General features: G+C 52.2%; 1 protein-coding gene across 11 annotated transcripts in view; it reads right to left on the reverse strand.

Annotated features, from left to right (window-relative positions):
- Window positions 1–23,614, reverse strand: part of LRRFIP1 (LRR binding FLII interacting protein 1) — a 140,950-nt gene extending 117,336 nt beyond the window's left edge. For 4 of the 11 annotated variants that reach the window (XM_080799075.1, XM_080799063.1, XM_080799076.1 and 1 more), the window contains exon 1: window positions 23,425–23,589. In XM_080799075.1, the coding sequence (XP_080655201.1) occupies window positions 23,425–23,520 (96 nt within the window). In that variant the 5' untranslated portion in view covers window positions 23,521–23,589. Of the gene's footprint in view, window positions 1–23,424 lie in introns of all 11 variants that reach the window. The other 7 variants (XM_080799067.1, XM_080799066.1, XM_080799070.1 and 4 more) reach the window with 4 other exon arrangements.
- Between the last annotated feature and the right edge of the window lie 1,548 nt (window positions 23,615–25,162).

Here is a 25,162-nt window from a genome sequence, read left to right on the forward strand (position 1 = left end):
GCACACGGCACCATCCAGGAGGGACAGATGTGTCTGAATTCGCAGAAGCGCTTCTCACACCAGCCCCATGTGGCTACTGAGCCAGTGAACAGCCCAACCCAGCCGAGGCACCAGAGCAAAACACACTCCAGATTTCAAGGCTTAGTGAGATACAAAGAGTGTAAAACGCTATTAATAATTTTTATATTGATTAGTGTTGAACTGATACTATTTTGGATATACTGAGTTGTATCCAACATGCTATTAAAATCAATTTCACCTATTTCTTTTGGCTTTTTGCCTACATGGCTACAAAGATAGATACTGAGGCTCACATTACACTCTGGACGGCACGCTTCGGGAGCTAACTCTCCGCCCCAGGAAATACAGAGGAGAGAGGAATGAGTACAATGACACTGGAAGGGAGCCACCCCTATGTTGAGATAGCAGGACTGTCTCGTGGTCGGGGGAGCCTGTTTTGCACTCACGGTGGGGACAGGGGTGCTGCCACAGATGGGAAGGCACGGAGGAGGCAGAATGCCCAACCTTGATGCATGGACATGGAAATCAAGTGTCAAATGACATTTTTGAGATAATTAGGAAAATGTTTTTACGTTTTGGGGACTGGATGATAGGAAAGGATGATAGGATGCATTCATGTCAGGCTGGCTATCTGGGAGAGTGCTGTGGATGTGGGAGAAGACGTCCTACTTCGAAGTTCCGTGCACGGGAGCGTGCAGGGGTGAAGCGACACGGTCTCTGGAATGTGCTTCCGAAGAGCAAGGACACAAGATAAAGAGAGCCAGGGGCAGCACACAGGTCAAGTTCTTGTGGACTCTAGCTGCTGGATGTGCAGGTGTTTTTGTAGTCATCTCAAGTTTTTTGTATTACCATTCATTTTTAAAAACCTCCCACATAAAGAATGTGTAGACACGAATTCTGATGTGCATCTCAGGGACTATGAATTTGCCTCTGAAGTCCCCTAATCAAAAATCTGCACCCCAGAGTGACCTGTGAGCATTTCAGAGGAGCATGTGGGGGATGGAGGGCAGAGATGCCAAGACAGCAAGTAGGGTTTTTTCCTAAAACTGACTTTACTCAACACCCAGGCTAGCTTATGGCAAACCTCCATATGTACTCACCCAGTAGCTCAGGGCAAAACCCCTGGGGCCACCTCTGGTGTCTCTGTTTCTCTCCCCCCAAGGTCCCATCGGTTAGCAAGTCCTCTGGGCCCTGCCTATGGAAGGAATGCAGAATCTGACCACTTCTCAGCACAGCCTCTGCCCCACTCTGATCCAGCAATCACCGCCTTTCCGCCAGCTCCCTTCACCTGTGTCCAGCCTTGTTCCCCACCACCCTCAAGTCTGCTCCTCATGCAGGGCCAGCCCCGCGCACATGGCGGATGCCCATTCACACAGGAGTCAGTCTGAAGGGTGTGCTCTTGGGTTTTGCAGTGCACAACCTACACAGCCATCCATAACAGTCGTACACAGAGCTCCATGAAGAACCCTCTTAAGACAGAGGCCAGAACAGGCCTGTCTTCCACCAGACGCATCCAACAGCTAACCATTTCCCTGGGGGAGAAAGCTCAAGTCTAACAGTGGCCTGGAAGGCCCCGTAGGATCCAGCTCCCTGATGTTTCTCTCCCTGGGCTCAGCCACACAGCCTCCCTGCTCAGGTCTGCTCTCAACTTGTGGCCTGTGCACACTAGTTCCTTCTGCCTGGAATAGCAGCTTATCAGGGCGCCCTCTGCTGACAGCCCATCACAACAGCAACCCCCCCTTTCCCTCCTTAGGTCTCTGCTTTCCTTCCCTGCACTTTTCAACACCTGACCTGTCACAGAGCTGCCTGTTCAGAAGTTTATCTTTAGGGTTGGGGGCGGGGAGGGTGATGGCTTTCCCTCGTGCATTACTGCGCCCCCTGTGCAGAGGACGTGATCAGTAGAAACCTGCCCAGTGGACGGACGGATATCGAAATCAAGGTGGTTGAGACAAGGACCGCATCTTAGGTTCTGCCCCAGCACGTTGCTCCCTGGGGGGCTGGTCTGAGAGAGGTCTGCCGAGTTGGCGGAGGAATGAAGAGATGAACGTACAGGCCAACACACAGAAAGGCAGCCCAGGTTCATGAGGCCGGAGTGATGCAAGCCCCCGTGCTGTTCGGAACCACGACAGAGAGGAGGCAAAGACCAGGCGCATCAAATGGGAAATAAAACAATGTCAAGACATTGGCACTGTCAACAGTGGCCTGAAAAACACCATCTTCTTTTTAGGAAATGAAACCTAAAAATACCCTGGGTGTCCCAAGGTTGGCCTATAATTGCATCTAATGTCACCACTCTCTTAGCTGAGTCCCGCTGATTAAATAGCCCCTGCCGTGCATGCTCCAGGAGAGGGGGCCTGACTCCCAGCGGTGTGGATGCTCCCCCCACCCTCACCCCCAGCCACAGCCCTGCTCTCCCTCCTGCCCCTGAATATGGAGGCCGGGCAGGGAAGGAAGGCCCCCATTAGAGTGCAGGCTTGTCTCTCACTTCTTGGGGGGGGGTGGTATCTGGGTGGCACAGTCCATTAAGTGTCTGACTCTTGGTTTCGGCTCAGGTCATGATCTCAGGGTCATCCAGTTGAGCCCCTCGTTGGGGGCTCTGTGCTCAGCGGGGAATCTGCTTGAAATTCTGGGGCTCCTGGGTGGCTCAGTCTGTTGAGCCTCCAACTCTCGATGTCGGCTCAAGTCACGATCTCAGGGTTGTGGGATTGAGCCCCACGCTGAGCTCTGTGCTGGGTGTGGAGTCTGCTTGGGATTCTCTCTTCCTCTCCCTCTACCCCTCCGTGCCCCAACCCCGCCCTGCTCTCTCTCTCAGAAAAATAACTGATAAAATAAAGAATTCCTTGGGGGCAGCCAGAACAGCAGAACAGAAGCCTCTGGCTGCTGTCACATTCAGAGGACAAAAGGGAGAAAATCCTGAAAGGATCTTGAGTCTTTCAGGATTCTGAGAAAGTGAGGTCAGAGGTCATAAACCACTTGATTTCGGTGCTTTCTCCCTCCTTCTCGTGGAACCCTGATATCACCTGTGCTTTGGGGGGATGCTCTCCAAGCATGGCACATTCTCCCGTCCCTCCCCAGTCTGGGCTGCTCGGGCAGGGGAAGGCGGGGGCCCAGGAGGTTTCAAGGACAAATGGTTCCGTTGCTCAGTAGGGGAGCAAAGCTGAGACTCTGTGACTTGACATTAAATGTCGGTCCCATTTCATGTCACCTGTTTCTCAAGTGTCCAGCGTGCGGTGGACGCACCAGGCGCTCGAGAAACAAAATGCCTTTGATGTGTCACCACGTGGTTTCAGAAAAGAGCGGCCTCTAAAAATAGGGGAAAGAGGGGCATTAGGAGTCTGGGGGGCCGGCGGTTGCAGAAGATGTAGGGGCAGGGTAGCTATTTCCAGTTTCCTCATTCTTATGACACAAGTGGCCACACACGTTTGGGAGGGTGGTGGGAGGGGCTCGCCAGCATCCCCAGCGGGCCGAGGGGCAGCTTCAGCACAGGAACAAAACAAGTGTAACATGAGAACCCAAGTAAGAAAGCAGGACCCAGGCACCAGGCTGGCTCAGTTGCTTGAGCATCCGACTCTTGCTTTGGGCTCTGGTGGTGATCTCAGGGTTGTGAGATCGAGCCCCGCGTTGGGCACCGTGCTGTGCGTGGAGCCTGCTTGAGATTCTCTCTCCTTCTCCCTCTGCTCCATCCCCCCTTTCTATCTAAAAACCAAAGAAAGCAAGCAGAACCAAGCCAAAGGGCCAGCATATTTATATGCCTTCTCACTTGTAGGTTTAGACGCTGCCATACCCAGAACGAGCACTCAGGTTTTCAGAATATCAAAGAAAAGAGTAAGTTCTTCTCCCAGATTCTGGAAACATCCATACGCAGATGCGGCTTCTGCTTCAGGAATAGCGTGCAATGCAGTCTTGCCAGCGACCCCAACTTCTCACAGGAATACCCAAGATGGCACAGTTGTTTGTAAGGCAAACCTTCCACCATCCCAGCTGCAGACAGGACCTGGGAGAGCCAATGCCAATGGAAAGCTGGGGAGGGGTAAGAAGAAAGTCCAGCCGGCTTCCTCTCATGGCAGTACCAGGCTCTGGGGCCCATGGGGTGAAATCCAGCCCCTGCTCCCCAGCCCCACACACCCATCTAGGGGGAGAGGCGTTTTCTCCTGTCCGGCTCTGCACCTGGTCGGCGTGTCTTCCTTCCCTTTCCACTTTGTACAGAGGCCCTCATATTGGCTTGAGGAGGTGGCCAGGGATCCTCCTGTCACCTACCCCTGGAAATGACATGTCATGTAGGATGGAAGGGCCGAGAGCCAGCAAACAAGTCAGCAACCTCTGTCCCTACCATGTTGAAGTCCTTGCAGAGGAAGTCACCTGGTGGCGACCTTGTGAGGCACCCCGACCTGTGACAGGCATCTCATGTGGACAAGAGAGAAGCCTGTGCCACTGCAGGTCTCTGAGATTTGTGGGTGTTCACTCCCATGTCATGACCTGGCCTATCCTGATGACACAGAGAAGAGAGTTCAGAGTGACCAAGGTCAACCATCAAAAAGCCATGTGGCGGTAAGTGGGCAGATTGACAGTATGGCCCGGGCAGGTCACTGCTTCTTTCTATGACTGTTTCTTCCCTTTTGAGGTGGGAATAGCAGCATTGACATGTCACTGTCTTGACCAGGAGCAACACAAAAATGCCACCTCCTGGGCAGCTTACACAACCATCAGGAGGCTGGAGATCCAAGATCGAGGTGCCCCTCTGGTGAGGGCTCTCCTCCTGGCTTGTAGACAACCCCTCCCTGCTGGTTCTTCCTGTGCTCACAGCAGGAGGGCGCTCCCTGGGGTTTCCTGATGAGGACCCGAATCTTACTGGATCAGGGCCTCACCTTTGTGACCTCATCTGGACGGAATTACTTCTGTGGAGACCCCATCTCCAAATACAGCCACACTAGGGACTTGAGCTTCCGTGTAGGAGTCCGGGGGTGCCCAAGCACTCGGTGGACGTGTGACCTCATGTGAAGGCTAAGTGCATACGACGGCCACCAACCACTCAGGACATGCTCACCGCTGATGTCATCCGTCTGCTGTTCTTGTGACCTTGTTGTGGAGGGCGCCCGCAATGAACGATCATGCTAAGGAAGTGTACTACAGGAGGGCAGAACTACGTAGACCAGCACTGACGGGTCCAATTCCTGGTCCCTAGCGTCCCACCAACACTGTGTTGCATGAATTAGTGCCGACACTTTCTGTAGAGGAGCTTATCACTCTCTGTAACCTAGACATTTCGTCTTCAGTGATCAGGTCTGGGTTTCCTTCAATCTTTCTTGTGTTCTATCAGCCACTAGGATGGGCAGACCTCACTTTTTGGCACTTGGCTCTACTGGGCTTCACAGACACTGCAGTTTTTACAAATGGAAGGTTTGTGGCAATCCAGTGTCGAACAAGTCTATTGGCGCCATTTTTCCAATAGCATTTGCTCACTTTGGGTCTCTGTGTCACATTTTGGCAATTCTCGTAATATTTCAAACTTGTTCATTATATTCGTTATGGTGATCTGTGATCAGTGATCTTTGATGTTACTACTGTAATTGTTTTGGGACCCCACAAACGGCGCCCATATAAGACAACAGACAACCAATAAATGCCGTGTGTGTCCTGACTGCTCCACCCACCGGCCGTTCCCATCTCTCTCCCTCTCCTGGGGCCTCCCTGTTCCCTGAGACACAACAATATGGAAATTAGGTCAGTTAATAACCCTACAATGGCCTCTAAGTGTGCAAGTGAAAGGAAGAGTCACGTGTCTTTCACTTTCAATCAATACCTAGAAATGATGACAATGAGGAAGGCACTTCGAACCTGAGACAGGTCAAAGGCTAGGCCTTTTGTACCAAATGGTTGTGAATGCAAAAGATGAGGTCTTGGGGAAATTAAAAGGGCCACTCCAGTGAACACACGCTGAGAAGAAAGCAAAACAGCCTTATTGCTGATGTGGAGAAAGTTTTCCTGGTCCGGACAGAAGATCCACACTTCCTCAAGCCGAAGCCCCACCCAGAGCAAGGCCCTGACTCTCTTCTATTCTGTGAAGGCTGAGAGAGGAGGCGACGCTGCAGGAGAGAAGCCGGAAGCTGGAAGAGGCTGGTGCAGGTTTAAGGAAAGAACTCAGTCTCCATAACATACCAGTGCAAGGTGAAGCAGCAGGTTGTCCAGACCTAGTGAGATAAGGAGTGAACGTAGCTACACTAAACAACAGATTTTCCCTGTAGACGGAGCAGCCTTATGGTGGAAGAAGGAGTTATCTAGGACTTTGGCAGCTAGAGAGAGGTCAGTTCCTGGCTTCAAAGCTTCAAGGGACAGGCTGCCTCTCTCATTAGGGGCTCACTCAGCTGCTGACTTTAAGTTCAAGCCGGTGCTCATCGAACATTCTGAAAATCCTGGGGCCCTTCATAATTAAGGGAAATCTAGTCTGCTTGTGCTCTATAAATATGAAAGCACATCAGTGGGCAACTTGGTTTGCTGAGTATTTTAAGCCCACTGTTGAGACCTACCACTCATAAAAAAAAGACTCCTTTCAAAATACAACTGCTCACTGACCCTGTCCTGGGTCACGGAGATGGACAGAGATGGACGAGATGAGTATTGTTTTCACGCCTGCCAACACAACATCCATCCTGCAGTCCATGGATCAAGGAGTCATTTTGACTTTCCAGTCTTATTATTTAAGAAGTACATTTCATGAGGCTCAGCTGTCAAAGTGATTCCTCCAATGGATCTGGGTAAAGTAAACTGAAAACCGTCTGGAAAGGATCCACCATCTTAGAAACCATTAAGAAAAGTTGTGACTCATGAGAAGAGGTCAAAATAGCAACATTAATAAGAGTCTGGACGATTCCAGCCCTGGTGGATGACATGGAGGGTTCAAACCTTCCATGGAGGACGTCACTGTGGAGGGGCTGCAAACAGGAGAACTGGAATTCCAAGTGGAGCCTGTAGATGGGACTGAATCGCGGCAATCTTGTGATTGAACCTGAGGGAGGAGGCGTCGCTTCCTGGGGCCGAGCAAAGAAAGTGGTTTCCCAAGTCAGAATCTAGTCCTGGTGACGATGCTGTGAAGACCGTTGAAGAGACACCAGAGGGTTTAGGATATCACGTCCACTCAGGCACTAAAGCGGTGGCAGGAAGTTCTCCTGCGGGTGAAATGCCATCAAACAGCATCACGTGCAACAGAGAAATTGGGAAAGGAGGTCAGTCAGTGGGCAAATCATTGTCTTACTTTAGGAAACTGCCACAGCTGCCCCAGCCATCAGCAGCCACCACCTTGATCCGTCAGTGGCCATGGACATCGCAGCGTGACCCTCTTCCAGCAAAAGGACTACAACTCACTGAGAGCTCAGATGACAGGCAGTGTATTTTAGCAACGAAGTATTCTTCAGCAAGGGTGTGTACGTTCAAAAAGACTTAATGCTGTTGCATGAATACTGCATTAACAGACTAGAGTATAATGCCCACGGAACTTTTACATGCAGTGGGAAACCACGAAGGTGATTTGACTCGCTTTAATGCGATACTTGCTTTACTGCAGCAGTCTGGAACCAAAACCGTAGCATCTCAGAGGTGCTCATATTAAAGATGTTTTCCGAAAGACAGGTAACTGCATTTTCACTTCTTCTCATCAGACTTCTCCTCTCGTTTTCCGTTATGTTAACAGTTTTGCTAATAGTAGAATAAGGAAGTCATTGTTTTTTCTACTCATCATGCAAGACCTTCATTTGAACAATGACCCACTATTTAGCCCCTCTGCATCCCTCCAAAACCAAAAACTTCACAGCGTTATCTTTGCTGCCTACCTGGTTTGCACTAGGAAGAAGCATGGCCCCTCCCGGCCGCACCAATAAGAAAGTCAGAGCACCAGTGGGAAGCAGGAGAGGGGGCCACGTAGGTAAGAAGGGTTTGGCGTGTCTGTGTCCACAGCAGTGAGCAGCCCATGCACAGATGCCCGTGAGGCCCAAAGAGCTGCCAGTGTGCCAGCAGCGAGGGGAAAAGGCCAAGGTCACGGGGCTGGGACAAGATCAGACCATGTCAGGCACCACCACACGCTCGAGGGCTTCCCCATCCTGGCTCTCCGGTTCACTGCTCACACCAGATAACCTGCTTTTCACGTCTACATGTCACAAAGAATTACCGATCCACTGATGGACTTCAGGGTGGCACAGGACATTTGCATAGCCTCAAAGTATCACTACCAAATTTACTAATTACAGGGAACAGTTCAGCCTCTGGTTACACATTCCTTCAGGACAGGAAGCTGAAGTCTCTCCCTGAGTGGGGGCTGCACGTAGGGACTCACTTCCAGGGAACAGAGCTGGGGGAAGGCGGTAAGAATACTATCTCTACAGTGGAGGGACCTGGCTGACCCCTCCTTAGCCCGGTGGTCCAGGTCAACGTCGTTGATGATGACATCATGAACTGCCTGATGTGACATGAGCAAGAGGGTACTTCACTTCCATGAAGTTCTGCCCCCAGATCTATAAGCTCAGTCTTATTACGGCAAATCCAAATTGAGAACATTTCACAGAAACGTGTGCATTTCCTCATTGTAACGTCTGCCTGCATGGTTCTGCATGACCATCCCTAATGCACAGGCCGGCACCACTCCCCTCCAGATGTCTCAGTGATTCTTGGTGTACACAGGGCTTTCTAGAACTACAGCGCTTATGTGGTTAAGGTCAGACAAACAGAGCTATTTACTGCACCTGGCACAGTACATCAGTACACCTCACTTCCTCCGGGACCAACCCTGCACCCCAACAGGGAAGCCACATGATAGAATGTTCTGCAAACATGGTCCACGTTTCTTCAGCCCCTGGTAGCGGGCCATCAACCTCAGGAGAGCTTTCCTGGACACAGCACAGGCCTTTTTTAGGGAACGCGAGGTCACCGTGCTGGCGATGTGGGCGCAACCCGATCGCCCACATGCCGTCCAGTGAAATCAAAGCCCCATCCCCAGGATCATTCGGAGACTTTTTCCGAGTGCACACATAACACAGAAGGTCGCTGGAGGAGCACAAGGGAGAAAAGGTCACAAAACAAGGGGCTGGAAAGAAGGAGCCACTGTCGGATAATTGGGAGGGGGTAGAAACCTGCCTGCCTGGCTGCTCCCTCTAGGTCCTGGTATGGGAGTATGGGAGGGGGGATGGGGAGGCTCAGTACGCTGGCCCCCACCCTTCAGACACTTGACGCCTGGCTGGGTTAGATCCTGCTCGCTGCGGTTTCCGCTAAATCTCATTTGTGCACAGGTGACCGATGGTGATCTTTGAAATCTTGCTCTAGTCTCAGAAGAAACCCAACTTGCAAATGTGACTGGAGTCAGGCTAAGGCTATCCATCTGTCTGTCCATCTGTCTGTCTGTCCATCCATCCATCTCTCTGCTCACTCGCTCATTTTGAGGACCACAAATGCGAGTTACAATTAACCGCCTTCAATCCCGGCCCAACTTGCTTTGTTTTCTCAAAGGTGGTCAAGCACCTCGACAGCCACTGACTGCAGAGAGGCCATTAGGAACATCCCTATCTGAGTGACCAGAACCGTTTAGGTGACAGGCTGCCCTGATTCCACCCTATGAGGGATGAGCGGTTAGCAAGAGAAGGCACAGAGCCTAACAGAGGCCATTTACTGCAATGCCCCCCCTCAAAAGGCTGAAGAGTCTGGGGTCTTCCTTTGCTCTTGAGGTAAGGCTTGATTCAGCAGACGCCCTTTTGTAAGGGACAGGACACTGCACGTGCACAGAACAGAAGCTGATATCCCACGAGACAGACTCTTGTCATACTTATGCTTTCCCGGCACGATGGGGGCTGCACACAGGGTCAGACTCCAGGGAAACTGAGGCATGAGGTTATGCCAGGGAAGGCTGGGTCCTTGCTCCCCCTAGCTCTCCCTAACAAGCCTGGAATGCGGGGGTCTGTGGTCATTGTGGTGATGGTGACCCTAGTCTGTTTCCTCCTTGCCTCCACAAGGACCTGAAAGATTCAGGGGTCTGGAAGTCTGGAGAAGGACCGCCTGCGGACAGCGGCTCCTGCCCTTGCTCTCCCCAGCTCCACCTCCCACCTTCCCCGGCTCTCACACCAGGCTTGCACTTGCTTCCTCCCCTACTTTGAGAACAAAGCAACAGCACCCCCCAAAGAGAAGTGTTCTGCATTAAGAAAAATGCACATGGGGTCAATGAGCATCTGTTCCAAGTTCAGAAGCAGCTACAAGCCAACCTGAAACATCTAGGTGTTAAGAGTCTTTACAGTTTTCTGACAGTAGTACTTTACATTTGCAAAGCCCTTGAGGCTCTGCGTGCATGATCTCAACTGTTTTCTCCTTTGGGCCTCATGCGAATGCCATGAGACACACAGCAGGTGCTATCCCTCCTTATGGTTAAAGAGGCCAGTGCTGAGTAGGGCTTGTCTCCGGGCACCCAACCCCCACCCACTTCCCTAGGCATCTCAGAGCCTGGAGGCTGGAGCAGAGACTGGAGCTGGAGCCTGGAGCCTGGAGCCTGGAGCCTGGAGTAGAGCCCAGAGCCCAGAACCTAGAACCTGGAGCCAAGCCTTGAGTAGATCCCAGGGCCCAGAACCTAGAACATGGAGCCTGGAGCAGAGCCCAGAGCCTAGAACCTAGAACCCAGAGCTAAGCCTGGAGCAGGGCCCAGAGCCTAGAACCTAAAACCTGGAGTCTAGAGTCTGGGGAGAGCCTAGAACCTCGAACCGGAACCTAGAATCCGGAGAAGAGTCTGGAGCTAAGGGCAGGACCCAAGTCTCTGTCAGTCTGAATCTCTGTAAATGTGGGTGGGTGGCAGGCAGGGGGCCACTGAACACACATGGTCTGTGGCCAGAACAAACCCCTGCCTCATTTTAGAGGCGGTGTGTGAGGAGACATGGGTGGCCTGGAGAGCAGCAAGAGTCCCTGCCCGAAGCATCGTGTGCTCATCCCCTCGGTCCTCCCAACCGCGAATCATCACCGCCATTTATAGGTGGGAACACCGAGGGTCCCCGTGGCCTGTCCAAGATGGCAAAGCCAGCAAACGGTGACTGACCCCAGGCCGCAGACCCAGGTCTTCCGACTCAGAGTCCAGCCCTGACCCTCCAGGCTGTGTTTTCTCAAGGATGAGCAAAATACCTCTCATGGGAATCAGGAGGAAAATTTATTTCACTGTTTCTTTTAGGGCTTCCCCCACTGCCATCCATTCCTGAAAGCAGCTCTCAGGCCAAGGGAAACCCAAGGTCAGCTAACGCAGTCCCGGCCTCGGCGGCACATCCGGAACAGCCGTGATCTGTGGGTGGTGCGGGCCTCTGGCTGGCGAGTTCTGGCAAGGCTATCAGTATGAAGACAGCATGGTTCTGTCTCCTGGTTTATTGTGACATCGGGTGAGGCTTCAGGATTTAGCAAGAGTCACGAGTGGAAGCCACACCTTCTAACCCACGCAGAAATTCTGACGGAAGTGGCTCCAGCTACTTGGGAGAGAAATCCCACCTCCAGAGGTTTCCCTGTCAGTGCGAAGACCAGTCAGCACTTACTGCGGAGGAATTCCCCTTCCTGCTTCGATCTGTACTCACCCAGCAGGTGGTTCCCAAGTGGCTCCTATGTGCTGGGCTTGGGGGGTCCCCCCGACAATGGGCCCTAGTGCAGCCCCCAGGGAGAGCCCCCCTGGATGGGAGACAGGAGCTGCTAAAGGAAACAGCAGCCCAGCGGTAAGCGTGACAGGAAGAGGAGGACAAGGGGCCCTGCGTGGGAGATACACAGGCCTGAGGCTTCCCAGGAGGAGGGAGAGTCAGCTAGGAGGGGTGGGAGGACTGAGTTCTCCCTGAGGAGGCCTAGACCTCAGCCACCAATGTGCCTCTCTGGTCCCCAGCTGCCCCGTCTTTGTCCCACAGTGGAGGAGCTGAAGCTCCGAGCCAGCAAAGGCCCACGTCCCAGAGGTTCTGGGCAGCAGAGCTGGCCTGCTTCTAGGGCTGCTGAAGAGAGAAGCTATCCATGACAAACATGGCCCGGGCATAAGGAAGGAAACCTGATGGTGTCTGTGAAATCCAATAGCTCAAAATTTTAAAAAACTGCAAAACGGAATAAACAATTATTTCTGTATCATTGATGGCGTATTATTACATGGGTCAAAAAAGAGACAACGGGCCCAAAATGGAGTCACTTGTGCTAAGCGCCACATCAGCAAACCAAGACTTAGAACCCCACCTAAGTGCAGTTTCAGCCTCTCCCAGGAGTGTAACCGTCACAGGTCAGTCTGGAGTCACAGGGTCAGCCCCAAGGAGGTGACCTGCCAATCGGATCCCTGCCATCCCCCACATGGAGGAGGAGGTCTTGCCTCAAACAATCCACTCTTTGCCACAGAATTCCTTTTCCTGTCCCTCTAGCCCAGACAAGACTTCCATTTCCTCCAGCTCCGAGGGGCTCCCTTTACTTCTAGACGGGACACTGCCCGTTCATGGATCACCGAATGAAGCTGGTTAGGTCTTCACATTGACTCCACTGGACTTTAGTTTTTAAGATATGTGACGCTCTCACCTGTTAACACTTTCCCACGCGACGTCATTTTAATAAGCCAGTAATCAGAGATCTAGGGGACAGCCTGCCAAACTGCAAGGCCGTGGTCTCACTCTGTCCTCCACTCCACATAAATGGGAACCATCATGTTCTATTTCGGGAATGTTGGGAAGATGTTTAGGAAAGAAAGAATACATTAAAATCAGGACATTGTTCACACACACACACAAAACCCCCCGAAAATCCAAGCGAAAGAGATCTGTCAAGCCAAAAGGAATCCTAAAGCTGAGTTTTCAGTTAAGGAGAAGGACGTCACCCAGCGTGTTTTCCTTCACAAATGCACATCACAATGGAAGCCAGAGGTCTAAGCCACGGAAGGGAAGACGACAGACACAGAACATTGTCATGATTAAGTCACTCCTGTCTCATGCCTGCAGCCCAAGGGAGACCCACACGCCCTGGGGCCAAGGGCACGGAGAGGGCAGGGGGAAGGAGAGGGCTGGGACAGTGCTGATTTTCACTGGGAGAGAAGAGAGAGGTGGCCTGCCTACCACCTTCTCAGGAACAAGTGTCCGGGCACCAGGCAGGGACCAGAAGTCTAGTGGTCTATTTTAAGAAGTTCAGCTGTGAACAGCAAAAGCAACGTACTTTTTAGGAAATATGGAGACAATTTTGATCCTATGGAAATGTGCTGTCGCTGATCTTCCTGATGTCCCACACGCGTCCCCTTCTACCTGGGGGCCTCTCTGGGGGGACTCTGGAGTCCTGATGGGCAGCCAGCACCCCCCAAGGCTGAAGCGGGGGCTTCCCTCATTCCTCCTTTGGCAGCACACCTGGGATTTCGAAGGAGGGGGTGATGCTGGCAGGTACACTTGTGAGGTCTCTGGCTCTCATTGGATAATGTGGCTGCTTGGGCTCCCTGCCCGTTTGCTCCCTGCCCTTAGAGTATCACTCTAAGCCTAGCCTCTCACTGTCCTAAGGCTTTCCCCTGGCTGCTCTCTTTCTCCCAGCTGTGGGCACCCATGGCCATGCCACCCTCAGGGTGAGTGGGGGATGGCAGACTCAGGTGGAGGTGCCTCGCTCTGTGTCCAGACAGCTCCTGGCAGTGTGCCCCCGTCCTCAGTCTCCCTGGCATGAAGCCAGCAGGCAGGAGGCAGAGTCCACGGCCAGTGTGAGGCTGTGCCCCTGACCGAGGGCAGAGCCCGCTCTCAGCACCTTCGAAACACCGTGCTATTCCTGGAGTGCACCTGAGCTACGGCCTGGGGCCCTTTCCTCAGGGAAGAGGGGGTAAAGCTCTGCTGCACCAGCACGGACTCAAATCCCAACTGAACCACACCTGACAAGAACCGTCCTGTCTGCAGCATACCAGGGGGAGTGGGAAAGGGGTTTCCTCAATGGGCAGAAGGGAGACACGTGGCCCCATAAGATGTCACTCAAAAGACGACACCTCAGCAGCTCCCACCTTCATGTTGAAAACAGAGGGCCCATCCCATCCTGATGCCGGGCTGTACACACGCTCTGGACACCAAGAAAGCCACGGGACCCTGAAGGTGTGCATGGAGCTGAGGTGGATGCGGTCCGTGTGCTCACCTGGCGTCCATCTTGCCGGTCCCAAGGCCCTGGCCGCCCCTACACATGGGCACCGTCCTACCCTGGGGCACATCCCGTCCAGTCCTCTCTCTGGATTTGGATCCAGCCCCCAGAAGGCAGGGGACCCCAGGGTTCAGTTAGTGCCCACATGGACCAGGCCACTGGCTCTGTGTGTCCCTGACCCTGCTCCTTACTCTAACCCCCCTGGGGAATACAGTTCCTCTTCCACAAAGGAAAGGAGGCTCTGACACATGGACACTATACCCTCCATGGTCCCCCAATTTCCAAAGGCTGACGGTGCTCCTTCTATGGACCCGCACGTGTCCCCAGGTTGGACTGGGTTCTGGCCACAGTCAGCCAGTCCTGCCCCTGGGCCCCTGGGCCCTCCTTCTTCTGTGCCCGGTCACGGGTGATGCTCAGCCCTGCTCTGCATGATGGACCACACCTTTGTCACAGCATATTTCAGCCAAGAAGAAATCACTGATGTAAAGCTGTGCTGCCCATCTGGTGGCCACGAGCCATAGTGGCTATTTAAATTTAAATGCATTAAAATTAAATGAAATTTGAGATGCAAGGGGCGTCTGCGTGCCTCTGTCGGTTGAGTGTCCAGGTCTTGATTTCAGCTCAGGGCATGGTCTCGGGGTTGTGGGATTGAGCCCTGTGTCTGGTTATGCACTCAGCAGGGAGTTTGCTTCACCCCCCCTCCTTGCCCTGCCCCCTGCTTATGCTCATTCTTTTTCAAGTAAATGAATAAAATCTTTTAAAAAATTTAAGATGCAGGGCACCTGGGTGGCTCAGTGGGTTAAGCCTCTGCCTTTGGCTCAGGTCATGATCTCAGGGTCCTGGGATTGAGTCCCGCATCGGGCTCTCTGCTCAGAGGGGAGCCTGCTCCCCCCCCCCCCCACCGCGTGCCTCTCTGCCTACTTGTGATCTCTCTGTGTCAAATAAATAAATAAAATATTAAAAAAAATTTTAAGATGCATTTCTCAGGTGCGCTAGGCACAGGGCAGGTGCTCAGCAGTCACACACAGCTGGTGGCCACCAGAACACGGAGCAGGGAAAGAGGACTGCCATCACTGCAGAAGGTTCTCCTGACCAGCACTGTTCTGGATGATTTTAAGACACATCTGGGATTACTTACAGCAGTATCTTAGGGCATCTGGGGCGGGGGAGACACATTAGTTGTTTGGTCAACATGCGAATCCCATCTCTCTGCCAACCTGGAAAACTGCTCCCATGCCTAAGGGATCTCATAAAACAAGGTGAAAAATGAAAAAAGATATCAAGGGTAACGGTAAAGAAAGAATGGACAAATTTATGAGATGGAGCTTAAAAGCAAAACAAAAAACTTAGATCTCCTGGTTCCTTTAGGTTGAAATATTGTCGTGAGCATTTCTTCCCCCAAGCCAAGAAGGGCTGGAAACATCGCAGCACACCACTCCAGCAAACGGCTCTGGCTCTTACATACTTGCTGATCCGAGGGTTTACCCACTGCCAAGACCATATCACATTCTGCCTACCTAAACTCTCCAGGTATTTTATGTTTGCTTTATATCTCTGATCTTAGAGAATTTTCCAAACAAACACGTGAATTATGCTTGATGTGTGAAGCTATGAAAATTTTATTTTTTTATAAGTCCCTTTGTTTGTTCACCTAATTTGATATTTTATTCCACTCTCAATGAAAGAAGACATCACGACTGGTTCCCTTCTCTGGGCTATATGGACATTAGAGATTATTCTGTCCTGGTATAAATCTCAGATTAATTTTCAGCATTCTTCTCGATCCCACCATCCCCTTAATCAAAACCAGAACTCTACCTGTAGGGATCAAATTAGAGAGGTTTGGTTTGCTGGCATTAAGCAATAGTCTCTTCCAACACTGATGCTGTTTAGGGCATTGGCCTGGTAAATGGGAGACCCGGGTTCAGATTCCAGGTTGTGTGCCTGTGCCCTGAGGAGGTAGTGAATGGATTAGCACCTTAGCCACACTACCGTGCCCCTGGTGCTGTCGGACTCGCATCCTGTGGCACCTCCCCTCCTGGTTTTTGACCAAATGGTTCTCATAGCGTTTTAGTGCCTCATTCTCAGAGCTGAATGGATAGCTGAGGATCACCATGCATCTGGGAGAGGCGTCAAGATGAAAGATAGAGGCCATCACAGACAAAGGGCAAAAAGAAACAGGTAATAATACAGCAGACAAAAGAAAAGTTTTGGAGAAAACAACAACAAAAAATTAATATCCTCAGAATGACAAGAAGAGGTGCTACATTCATGAATCAGAGAGGATGCCATAAAAAGGGAACAAAGAATAACAACCGACAAACCCCCCACCTTTTAGAAGTTGAATACAGAACAGGTAAGTTTAGCAGAAAGCATGGAAGATAAAGGTGAGTAACCTATAAAGCATCACCAAGAGAAGAAAGTTAGGGAAAGGGAATGAAAAGAAAGTTATTCCCAGCAAAGGAGCTGCTATAAAGGAGAGCATAGGAAATGGTGGGGAGGGGGAAATACAGAGAATTTCCCAGAACTTTAGGATACATGTTTTCAGATCCAATGACCCGCATGAATGCTCAATAAATGGAAAATAACCCATCCAGAGCACTAGAGATCAAGAGAAGGTCCTAAAAGCTTCTTGAAAGTAAAGGCAGAGATTATACAAGATATTGGAAATACACAATGCATCAAAATTCTCAAAGAAACCCTGAAGGCTGGAATACAGTGGAAAATAATGTCTTAAAATTGTGGTAGAAAATAGCTTTAAATTTTACTTTCTTGATCACTATTAGTTTATTTTATTGAAGAGGCAATTCAGTCACATGGTTCAATACCCAAAGAGCATCAGGGCTCCTGGGTGGCTTTTGCATCCTACTCTTGATTTCTGCTCAGGTCATGATCTCAGTGTCTCGAGCTAGAGCTCCACACTCAGCAGGGTGTGTGCTTGAAGTTCTCTCTCTCCCGCTGCCCCTCCCTCGCTCTCTCTTTCTCCAAAATAAATAAATCTTGAAAAAATTATCCAAAGAGCATTAAAAGTGACACTTGACCAATTCTGCTGGCCTCCCAGGATTTCTTCATGCAAATGCAGACAAATCACTGCCTTTCTCACAAAAGGGACAGCACACTGTTTTTTTTTTTTTTCCTGCACATTGCTTCTTTCAGTTAATGACACATTCTAGAAATAATTTCAAAGAATACATAGAAATCTTTGTCATTCTTTGGAAAATTATTTTTAACCTAGAATGCTACAGTCAGCCAAACTATCAATCAAGTATGAGGGTAGAATAAAGACATTTGCAGACATGCAAACACTTGGAAAAGGCTTTTTTTCTCAGGACGCTACTGCAGGACGTGTTCCAGCAAAATGAGAGAGTAATCTCAGGAAGAAGATAATACGGCATCAGGCAAGGAGGGATCCAACAACCATAGAAAAGTGGGGAACTCTCAGAGTGGTGGCAAAGGGAAGGACAGCTGAAGTCTAGAGAGGATCTACAGGACAGATGTTTCCCGGGGTCCATATCCAGGAGGGGACAAAGGGGAAATGGTAGGCTGTCTGGTTTGTTGAATCACCCAGGAAATAGTACTGGGAGGGGTCCTGTTGAAAACTTTTTGAAGAACTGGGTGTGACAGCTATGTCGACAGGAGAGCAATTGGAAAAAAAAAATGCGAGTCATGAACTCTGGAAAAGTCAGAAAGCTGTCCAGGGACAGAAACGTCAGAGTGTGGGGCTTGGCTCCACAGGCAAACCACACATGATGTCACCATCACCACTCCACCTTTACGAGGTGCTTTTCATGAAAGAGCTCATATACCCTCATAAATGCCCATGGGAAGTGCACCCCAAACATTCCCATTTTACCTATGGGACAAGTGAGGCACAAAGTGGTAAAGCAACCTGCCCAAGGTCATAGAGCACATGGCGGAACCGGGGTTTGAACCGGGGAATCTCACCCTAATAGCACCATACTCTCTACCCGTCTGTGGTTCTACTGCAACATAACTGTGGTGTGAGGATGAGGGGACACAGAAGGGGGGGGAGGGCCTGAGTGGGGCTCCCTCCCCCAGCCAGGAAACCAATGGTCCATGTCTACACTCCTGGACGATCGATAGACTGTACATGCATATCATTTATAAACACGGAGCTAATCACCAGATTGGTCAGGGTCTTGTCAGGCCATTAAGAACTTGGCCTTTATGCAGTGATATGAAAAGCCATTGGGGAGTTTTAATTAGAGAGGCGACATGAGCTGACATATTTTCAAGGATCACCCAACTGCTGTGTGGAGAATGGCCTGAGAATGTGGGACAAGGGTAAAAACATGTATTACCTTAGCTAAATAAATATTACATTTCAGAAGTCAAGAGAATGAAAAAAAAAAACCCAAAAAACCAAAACCAAAAACGGGGATAGATGTCGCAAGGACAGAAGAATATCGACTCTCCCATGAACCGTCAAGCCTGATGGCCAGAGGTCAGCTGGGGACAACAGACCCAGAGATGGGAAGCAAGTTGGCTTGACTGCAGGACATAGTCCATAGCTGGGCCTCAGATGGAGCCAAGAACTGGATCCAGACAGTGGTAGCAGCTGAATGTTGAACAGGCACCTTCTTAGTTATCTTAGGCAAGTCACCAGCTACTGTGAGCCCACTTCTCCATGTCAGACAGAGAGACTCTAAACTCTGCTGGTGGGACTCCACATAATTATGGGGGAAGCTTCTCGGCGAGGCTGGCAACCTGCAAGCCTCCGAGGCTACCTCAGTTCCCACCTGCCCCCTTTCCAGCCCTGAACCCTGACAAGACTCATGAGCGACAGGCTCAACTGGACTCTAGGTCCCCTGATTTCCACCCACCGTGCCACTTCTGCAGGCCACCCACATACAACTCACAGCCCTAACCATGAAGCCAGTGAATCAAGAGGGTCACCCAGAAGGGGGAGAGGGAGACAGCTGGCTCTCAGACAGAAATAGCTGTGGGGAGGGGCCTGCACACCATCAGGACTGTCCACAGTTGAGTTCCTGATTCTGCTCCAACCAGTGTCCTGGATCACAAACCACTGACAACACTGGATGACACCATCCAGTCCATGGCCGCCATGTTTGTAGCTGCCGGCCCACCTCAGAAAAGCTGCCTCCCCTGGAACAAAGGCATGAGGGGGACAGTTTGGCTATAGCAACATGACAGGGGTTTTAGGATGAGAATGTCCTGTATGTACAAGGCTACCCAGAAGTGGTGGTGACTCACTCACTACCACTGTTAAAGGGCCCAGCAAGTTCATTCCTAAGTTGGGATCCCCAGAGGCAGAGCCCGAGGCAGGGATTTTTGTGTGGATCTGTATCTGGGGAGCACAGCCAGCAGAAGAGGGGTGAAGGGAGCAGCAGGGGCAGGGGCAGGAGGTGGCCTCCGCCAGAGTGTGCCCTCAGCCCCATCCCACAGGGAGCTCTGGCACCAGAGTCATTCCAACTTGAAGCGAAGGGAGGGGACATTTTATATCCTCACACCCCTCAGGCAACAGCTGCAGGCTGCCCCAGGGGTGGGGGTGGGGCACCCTCCCCCATGTGACTCCTGGGTGGCCAGGGGCACTTTTCTCCTGACAGGACAGCTGTGAACCCCCAGCAGCTGGCGCTCCCAGCAGCTGGCCAGGGAGTCAGCACCCACCCACAGGAGGGAGCTGAGGGGCACCATCTGCACCCCAGGGATGGCGTTGCAATGGGTAGCTCTTGGAGAGGAGGCTGTGGGGACAGTCGTGGGGGAGGGAATCAGCCCAGGCCCCTGTCGCCCCAAGGGGTGACTCACTCACCACCACCATTAAAGGGCCCAGCAAGTTCATTCCTAAGGCAGCTTGTGTGTTATTTTATTTTATTTTTTAATTTTTAAATTTTAAAACAATTTTGAAATTTTTTATAATAAAAATTTTGAATAAAAATTATAATAAAAATTCATAAAAATTTATTTTTTATTTTTAAAATTTAAAAATTTTTTAAAATTTTGTTGTCCCTCTCTGTTTGAGAGGAATATTGTGAATTGTCTCAGGCAATTCACCTCAGCAATTGCCTCAGTGCTGAATGAGAAGTTTGGGAGGCTACCAAAAATCTTGAGCCGAATGTTAAACATGGCAGAAGGGAAAAATATATCCGCTTTCAAGACACCTTCCCCCAGGGTGTGAGAAACACTGCTCACGCCTTCAGCGGCGAGGAGCATCTCCAAGTGCTTACTGGACATTTTTCCTGACAACGTCTTGCCCAAATTCTACCTCGGAAGCAAGCTACTTGTGCTAATGCATCTACACTGTTTTCAAGTTACAAGTCCATTTACCTTAAACCAGCCTCAGGTTAAACCACAACGTAACTGCAGAAATAGGAAAGCGTCAGCCTCTACAGGTCAGAGCACTGCTTCCCCGAGCCCTCCGAGCCTTCTGCAGGGGCAGTTGAGCTCCCCTCCCAGTCCTGCCCACCCCGTCTCCCTCCTGCCCGGTGACCCTGCCCGTGGGACCCAGGTCACCCCAGCCCAGAAGGTTCCCGTTATTCTCTAGATGTGCCTTCCCGGATGCCTGACCTGTGTTCACCCATCCCCTGCCACCTTCTGAAGGAGTCCCCAGTTTTCACTCAGGCCCCTCAGCTCCCCAAGGGCTTTGGAAGCAGCAGCCAACATTCCCCATTTCCAGGATGGGCCTGACGGCCACAGGGTAGGACTCCCCCCTGCCCTGCATACCGTCACCGGTATGGTGTGGGTGGCTCAGTTAGCAGTCCTGCTTATAGTTTGACTTTCGGGGTGGGGGGGTGGTGCCGGGGAGCCAGGGAGATCTGTCAGGGAAGATACTTCCAGTTCTCAAGAGAGAGACTGGGTGTGGGCTCCTGGGGGGGAAGTGTGGGAACATGGCAAAGGCATGTCAGCCCGAAGGTGAGGCTACCCAAAGAGGACAGCTCAGCAGAGCCTGCTGCAAGGTGCTATGGAGAGAAGCGGCCACTGGTGGGGCTGGCCAGGAATCCATGCTCCAGCCAATATATTCCCTTTGTGGAGGCCAGTTCAGGTGAGCGTTCCTGTCCCTTCAAAATAACTCAAAATGCCACTTCCTCCAGGAAGCCACCTCTGATTGCCATTCCTATTCCCCTCAATAAAGTGGAACTTTCTCATTTCCAAACTTTCCAGGCATAATATCTATGGACTTTTAATATCAGCTCTCTTCCTATTTTCTGTGACTGTTGTTGATCTATAGGTCAGACCCCTTTCTGACCCAACTCTTCATGGGTGGACCCTTTTCAGGTCCATCCCTGAATCCCAGTCTCCATAGGACAGGTGTTTGGAGAGCCCGGCATGCATATGCTGAATCAGTGAGCAAATAAGAATGTACTACACTTCAGACGAGTTTGTTTAATTTTTATAAGAACTGAAGAACTTGAAGGTGAACAGACACTTGCCATTTGAATCGTGATTCTAATTTTTACAGTTGGGAAAATATAATTCAATTTGTGATAAAACATAAAATGTTGCCCCTGCTCCCTCGGACATTATAGATTCCCGCCACTCAGCACCTACAACAAGCCAATCTGTGGTTTAGTTTTATCAGGAGGATAGGTGGGTGGGGCTCACGTTTACTCACTGTATGGATGCTAGTCATACCACCAAGGGGGGATTTCTTTCTCGCATTCTAGAGACAAGAGAACAGACACTCATGGGGGTTGAATGACTCACTTCCCCAGGATGGCATAGCTCCTCTGTGAGGTGTGTGCGTGTTCACAGCCCAGGACTGACTCCACAGTCTGAATTTGTCACTGCCCTCCACCGTCTCCCTGGCTGGGGCAAGACCATGGCTTCCCAATTCTCAGGACATCAAGGATGTCAACCCAGGGAGCATCCCTAGCCTTTGCTTCCAATCCAAATCAGCAGACATGAGGTAGACTTTGGAAGCTCTTGTTTTTCTCGTTCCTTTGTCCCTAAGCACCGACAGAAAGGCAAGGTCCAGGGATCATCCATTGGTCACCTCTGGTCTCCCAGAGAATGCTTGTTTGGTCCTATGGTCAAATACATACCTAAGTGACTATCCTTGCAGGCGTGGGATTATATTCAAGCTAAGTGAGCAAATTCTGCTGCGAAGAGGTGACTCCCACACCAGGTGTAGGGAGCAAGAACTAGAGGAGCCAGGTGGAAGCCGGGAGATGCTGGCCTGGGTGATGGGGAAGGTCTCACAGAGGACAACCTGCAGTGGGTTTTAAGGGATGTCTAAGAGTTTGCCTGGAAAGCCCTTTTCCTTTTCACACAGAGAAAAACCAAAGTCTTGATCCATTCCAACATTCAACAAATACTGATTAACAGCCTTGTGTCCATAAAGCAAAATCGAGTATTTGCAACTAAAAACACCTAAGAACTGGTTATAGAGCGGACCTCGGGGTAAATGACTGACTGACAAAACCAGAGCCTACAGCCTACATGGCCTGAAGCTTTTCCGTGTGAGCACAGAGTGGTATACAGATGAGCTCCACATCATATCAGAACGCTTAGAAGGGAGTGCACGAAGTGGGGGTGGGGTGGCGAACTGCACCTGTATAGTGAGCACACACACACAGGACACTGAAAAGGTACAAAAAGGGTCTGTGGGAAAAGTCAGGCGTCCTTTGTCACTGGGGCCCAATGGACCCCCCTTCCCCAGGGAGCCGCCGCAGCCAATCCCAGGAGCAACCTTCTCATGTCACCGGTTTGTTTCACGCCAAGGTTGGATCCTCGCAGGGAAAGGCACTTGTCCAGCGCGCACACAGTACTCCTTTCATTTGCCAGCAGAAAGTTCGCCCCCAACATTTCAGATAAACTGCCCAGAAAACTTGGATCAAAGCCCCTCAGGAGCCTGGACCCGTTTTCAGGCTCGCTCCAGAAACACGATTCACAGTGACCCCAAGCTCATGCCCAAGCCGCACCTGCGTGACAATCGAGGACCCATGGTCGCAGACAAGAAGCAGGCCATTTCACCAGGGCCATGTGGCCTCTGGGGACTGTCCATGGGCCTCCGGGGGTGGCCTACTCTACCCCCACCAAGCGGCAGGACAAAGCTGGGCACTCGCTCCCGACCCCGCGGGTTGCCCACCTCCGCCCAGCTCCCCGAGAGGCGGACACAGTGGCCCGAGGGAGCCGGGGCGTGGGAGAGGGGTCAGAGTCGCCAGCCTGTCCCCAGGGGACCGAGGACCGTCATCCCTCTGGACCCGCGCCCCTGCCCGCGCCGCCGCCGCGGACGGACAGAGCGACCCACCGATGCGCGGCCGCTCCTGCGGCGCCCCCGCCCCCGCTCCCAGCCCCGCGGGCTCGCCGGCCGCCCACCTCGCGCGCGATCTGGTTCAGCGCGTCGTCCTCCGCGGTCAGCCGCTCCCGGTTGGGGAGCCGCTTGCGCCCCGAGCCCTGCGTGCCCATGTCCATCGGCCGCGCCGCCCGCTGCTGCCGCGGGGCCCGCCGCTCCCGCTGCTCTTGCCCCTCTCGGGCTGGTCCCGCTCCGCCCCTCCCTCCGCCGCGGCGTCATGGCGTCAGCGGGCGCGGGCCGGGGACGCGGGGACACGCCGGAGGGGGGGACGCGGGGCCGGGGGCGCGGCGACACGCCGGAGGGTGGAGGGGACACGGGGCCGGGGCGCGGGACCACCTCGGAGCGGGAGACGCGGGGCCGGGGGCGCGGCGACACGCCGGAGCAAGGGGGACACGCGTGCTGGGGCGCCAGAGCCCTGCGGGGACTTCAGGAGATGTGGACAGGGGCTCGGGGACGTCTGAGGAGGAGGCACGAGAACCTGGCACCGGGGACCTGCGGGGACGCCAGGGGCCAGGGACGGGGGGACGCCAGGTGGGACTGGGCCAGGGACACGCGGGAACCCCAAGTGTGGAGACGGTGGGAGGTTTGGGATGGCCGGGGGGTCGATGGTGCAATGCTGCAAGGACCTGGAGGTGACCGGGGGTGGGGGCTCAGGTGGGTAGAGGGGAAGAGGGACCTCGGAGGGTTCAGAGGCGCGGGGAGGCCTAGGGACCGGGGCAGCACTGCAGCGTGGGCCTGGCGGGTGATCCTGGACCACCGCTCCAGGGCAGGGGCTCATTGGTGGAGCTGGGACCTCTGCTGGGGCGCTCAAAGGCTCGTGGGAATGGGGTTGCAGAGAAGGGTTTGCCACGAGGAGTGAAGGCAAGGATGTGTCTAGGATGGGCGTCTCTGACTTGGAGTCAGGCAGTCGCAGACGGATGGGGTCAGAGGCAGGCTCTGGGGTCAGGCCCCAGGGCCATTCAGATCCAGGGGAAGCTGCCAACCCGGACCTTGGCCAGCCTTCTGAGCCTCATAGCAGGTTCAAAGCCACCATGTTGATGTACGTGTTTTCCTTCCTTACTTGATGTCCTCGGTGACTTACCACCTCACTCCTGTGTCTCCAGCTGTGGAAAAAGGAATGAATTTACCTAAGCTTTACCTTCTACACTCTGAAAGTGGATTTTAAAATAAATTGGAGAATCAGATAAGGTTTATAAAGCCATTGCCTTCTTGGGCACGGTAATGATGCAAGTAACTGTTAGCTGTCAGCACTGAATTAGAAAAGAGGAAAGGAGATTGTCCAGTTACTGGTCTGTTTCAGTGTTTGGGGTGTGGAGAGATCTCTAAAGGGGCTGAGGAAGAATGGGAGGGAGGGGGCCATGCCGAAGTCACTTGTATCCCTCCTCCTCCTCCCCCCTAAGCCCCACAGAGAAGTACAGTGAACGTTTTGGTGTATTTCTAACAAGTGACTGTGACTAGGTTGGTTTGGGTTCTTAGGAAGTAACTTGGAAGCTGGATGGAGCAGGGAACAGAAAGGGGACCCTGCAGTTGCAGGGAGAGTTGATGAGGTTTTATGGATGGGGAGAGCCGGTGAGAGAAGGACACGGGAGGAAGGAGAGGTGAGCGGATTCAGGTGCTCAGCACACCTGAGTGGACTATAGCGCAGTGGGTGGACTAGGTGGGTGTTAGGGCTGTGACCGTGTTTATCACCGTATTCCCAGAGCTTACACACACCTGACACATTGTAGGCACTGAGGAAACGTCTGTTGATTGAATCCCCTG

The sequence above is a fragment of the Martes martes genome (assembly GCF_963455335.1).
Source record: "Martes martes genome assembly, chromosome: 3".
In the NCBI taxonomy this organism is placed as follows: domain Eukaryota; kingdom Metazoa; phylum Chordata; class Mammalia; order Carnivora; family Mustelidae; genus Martes; species Martes martes.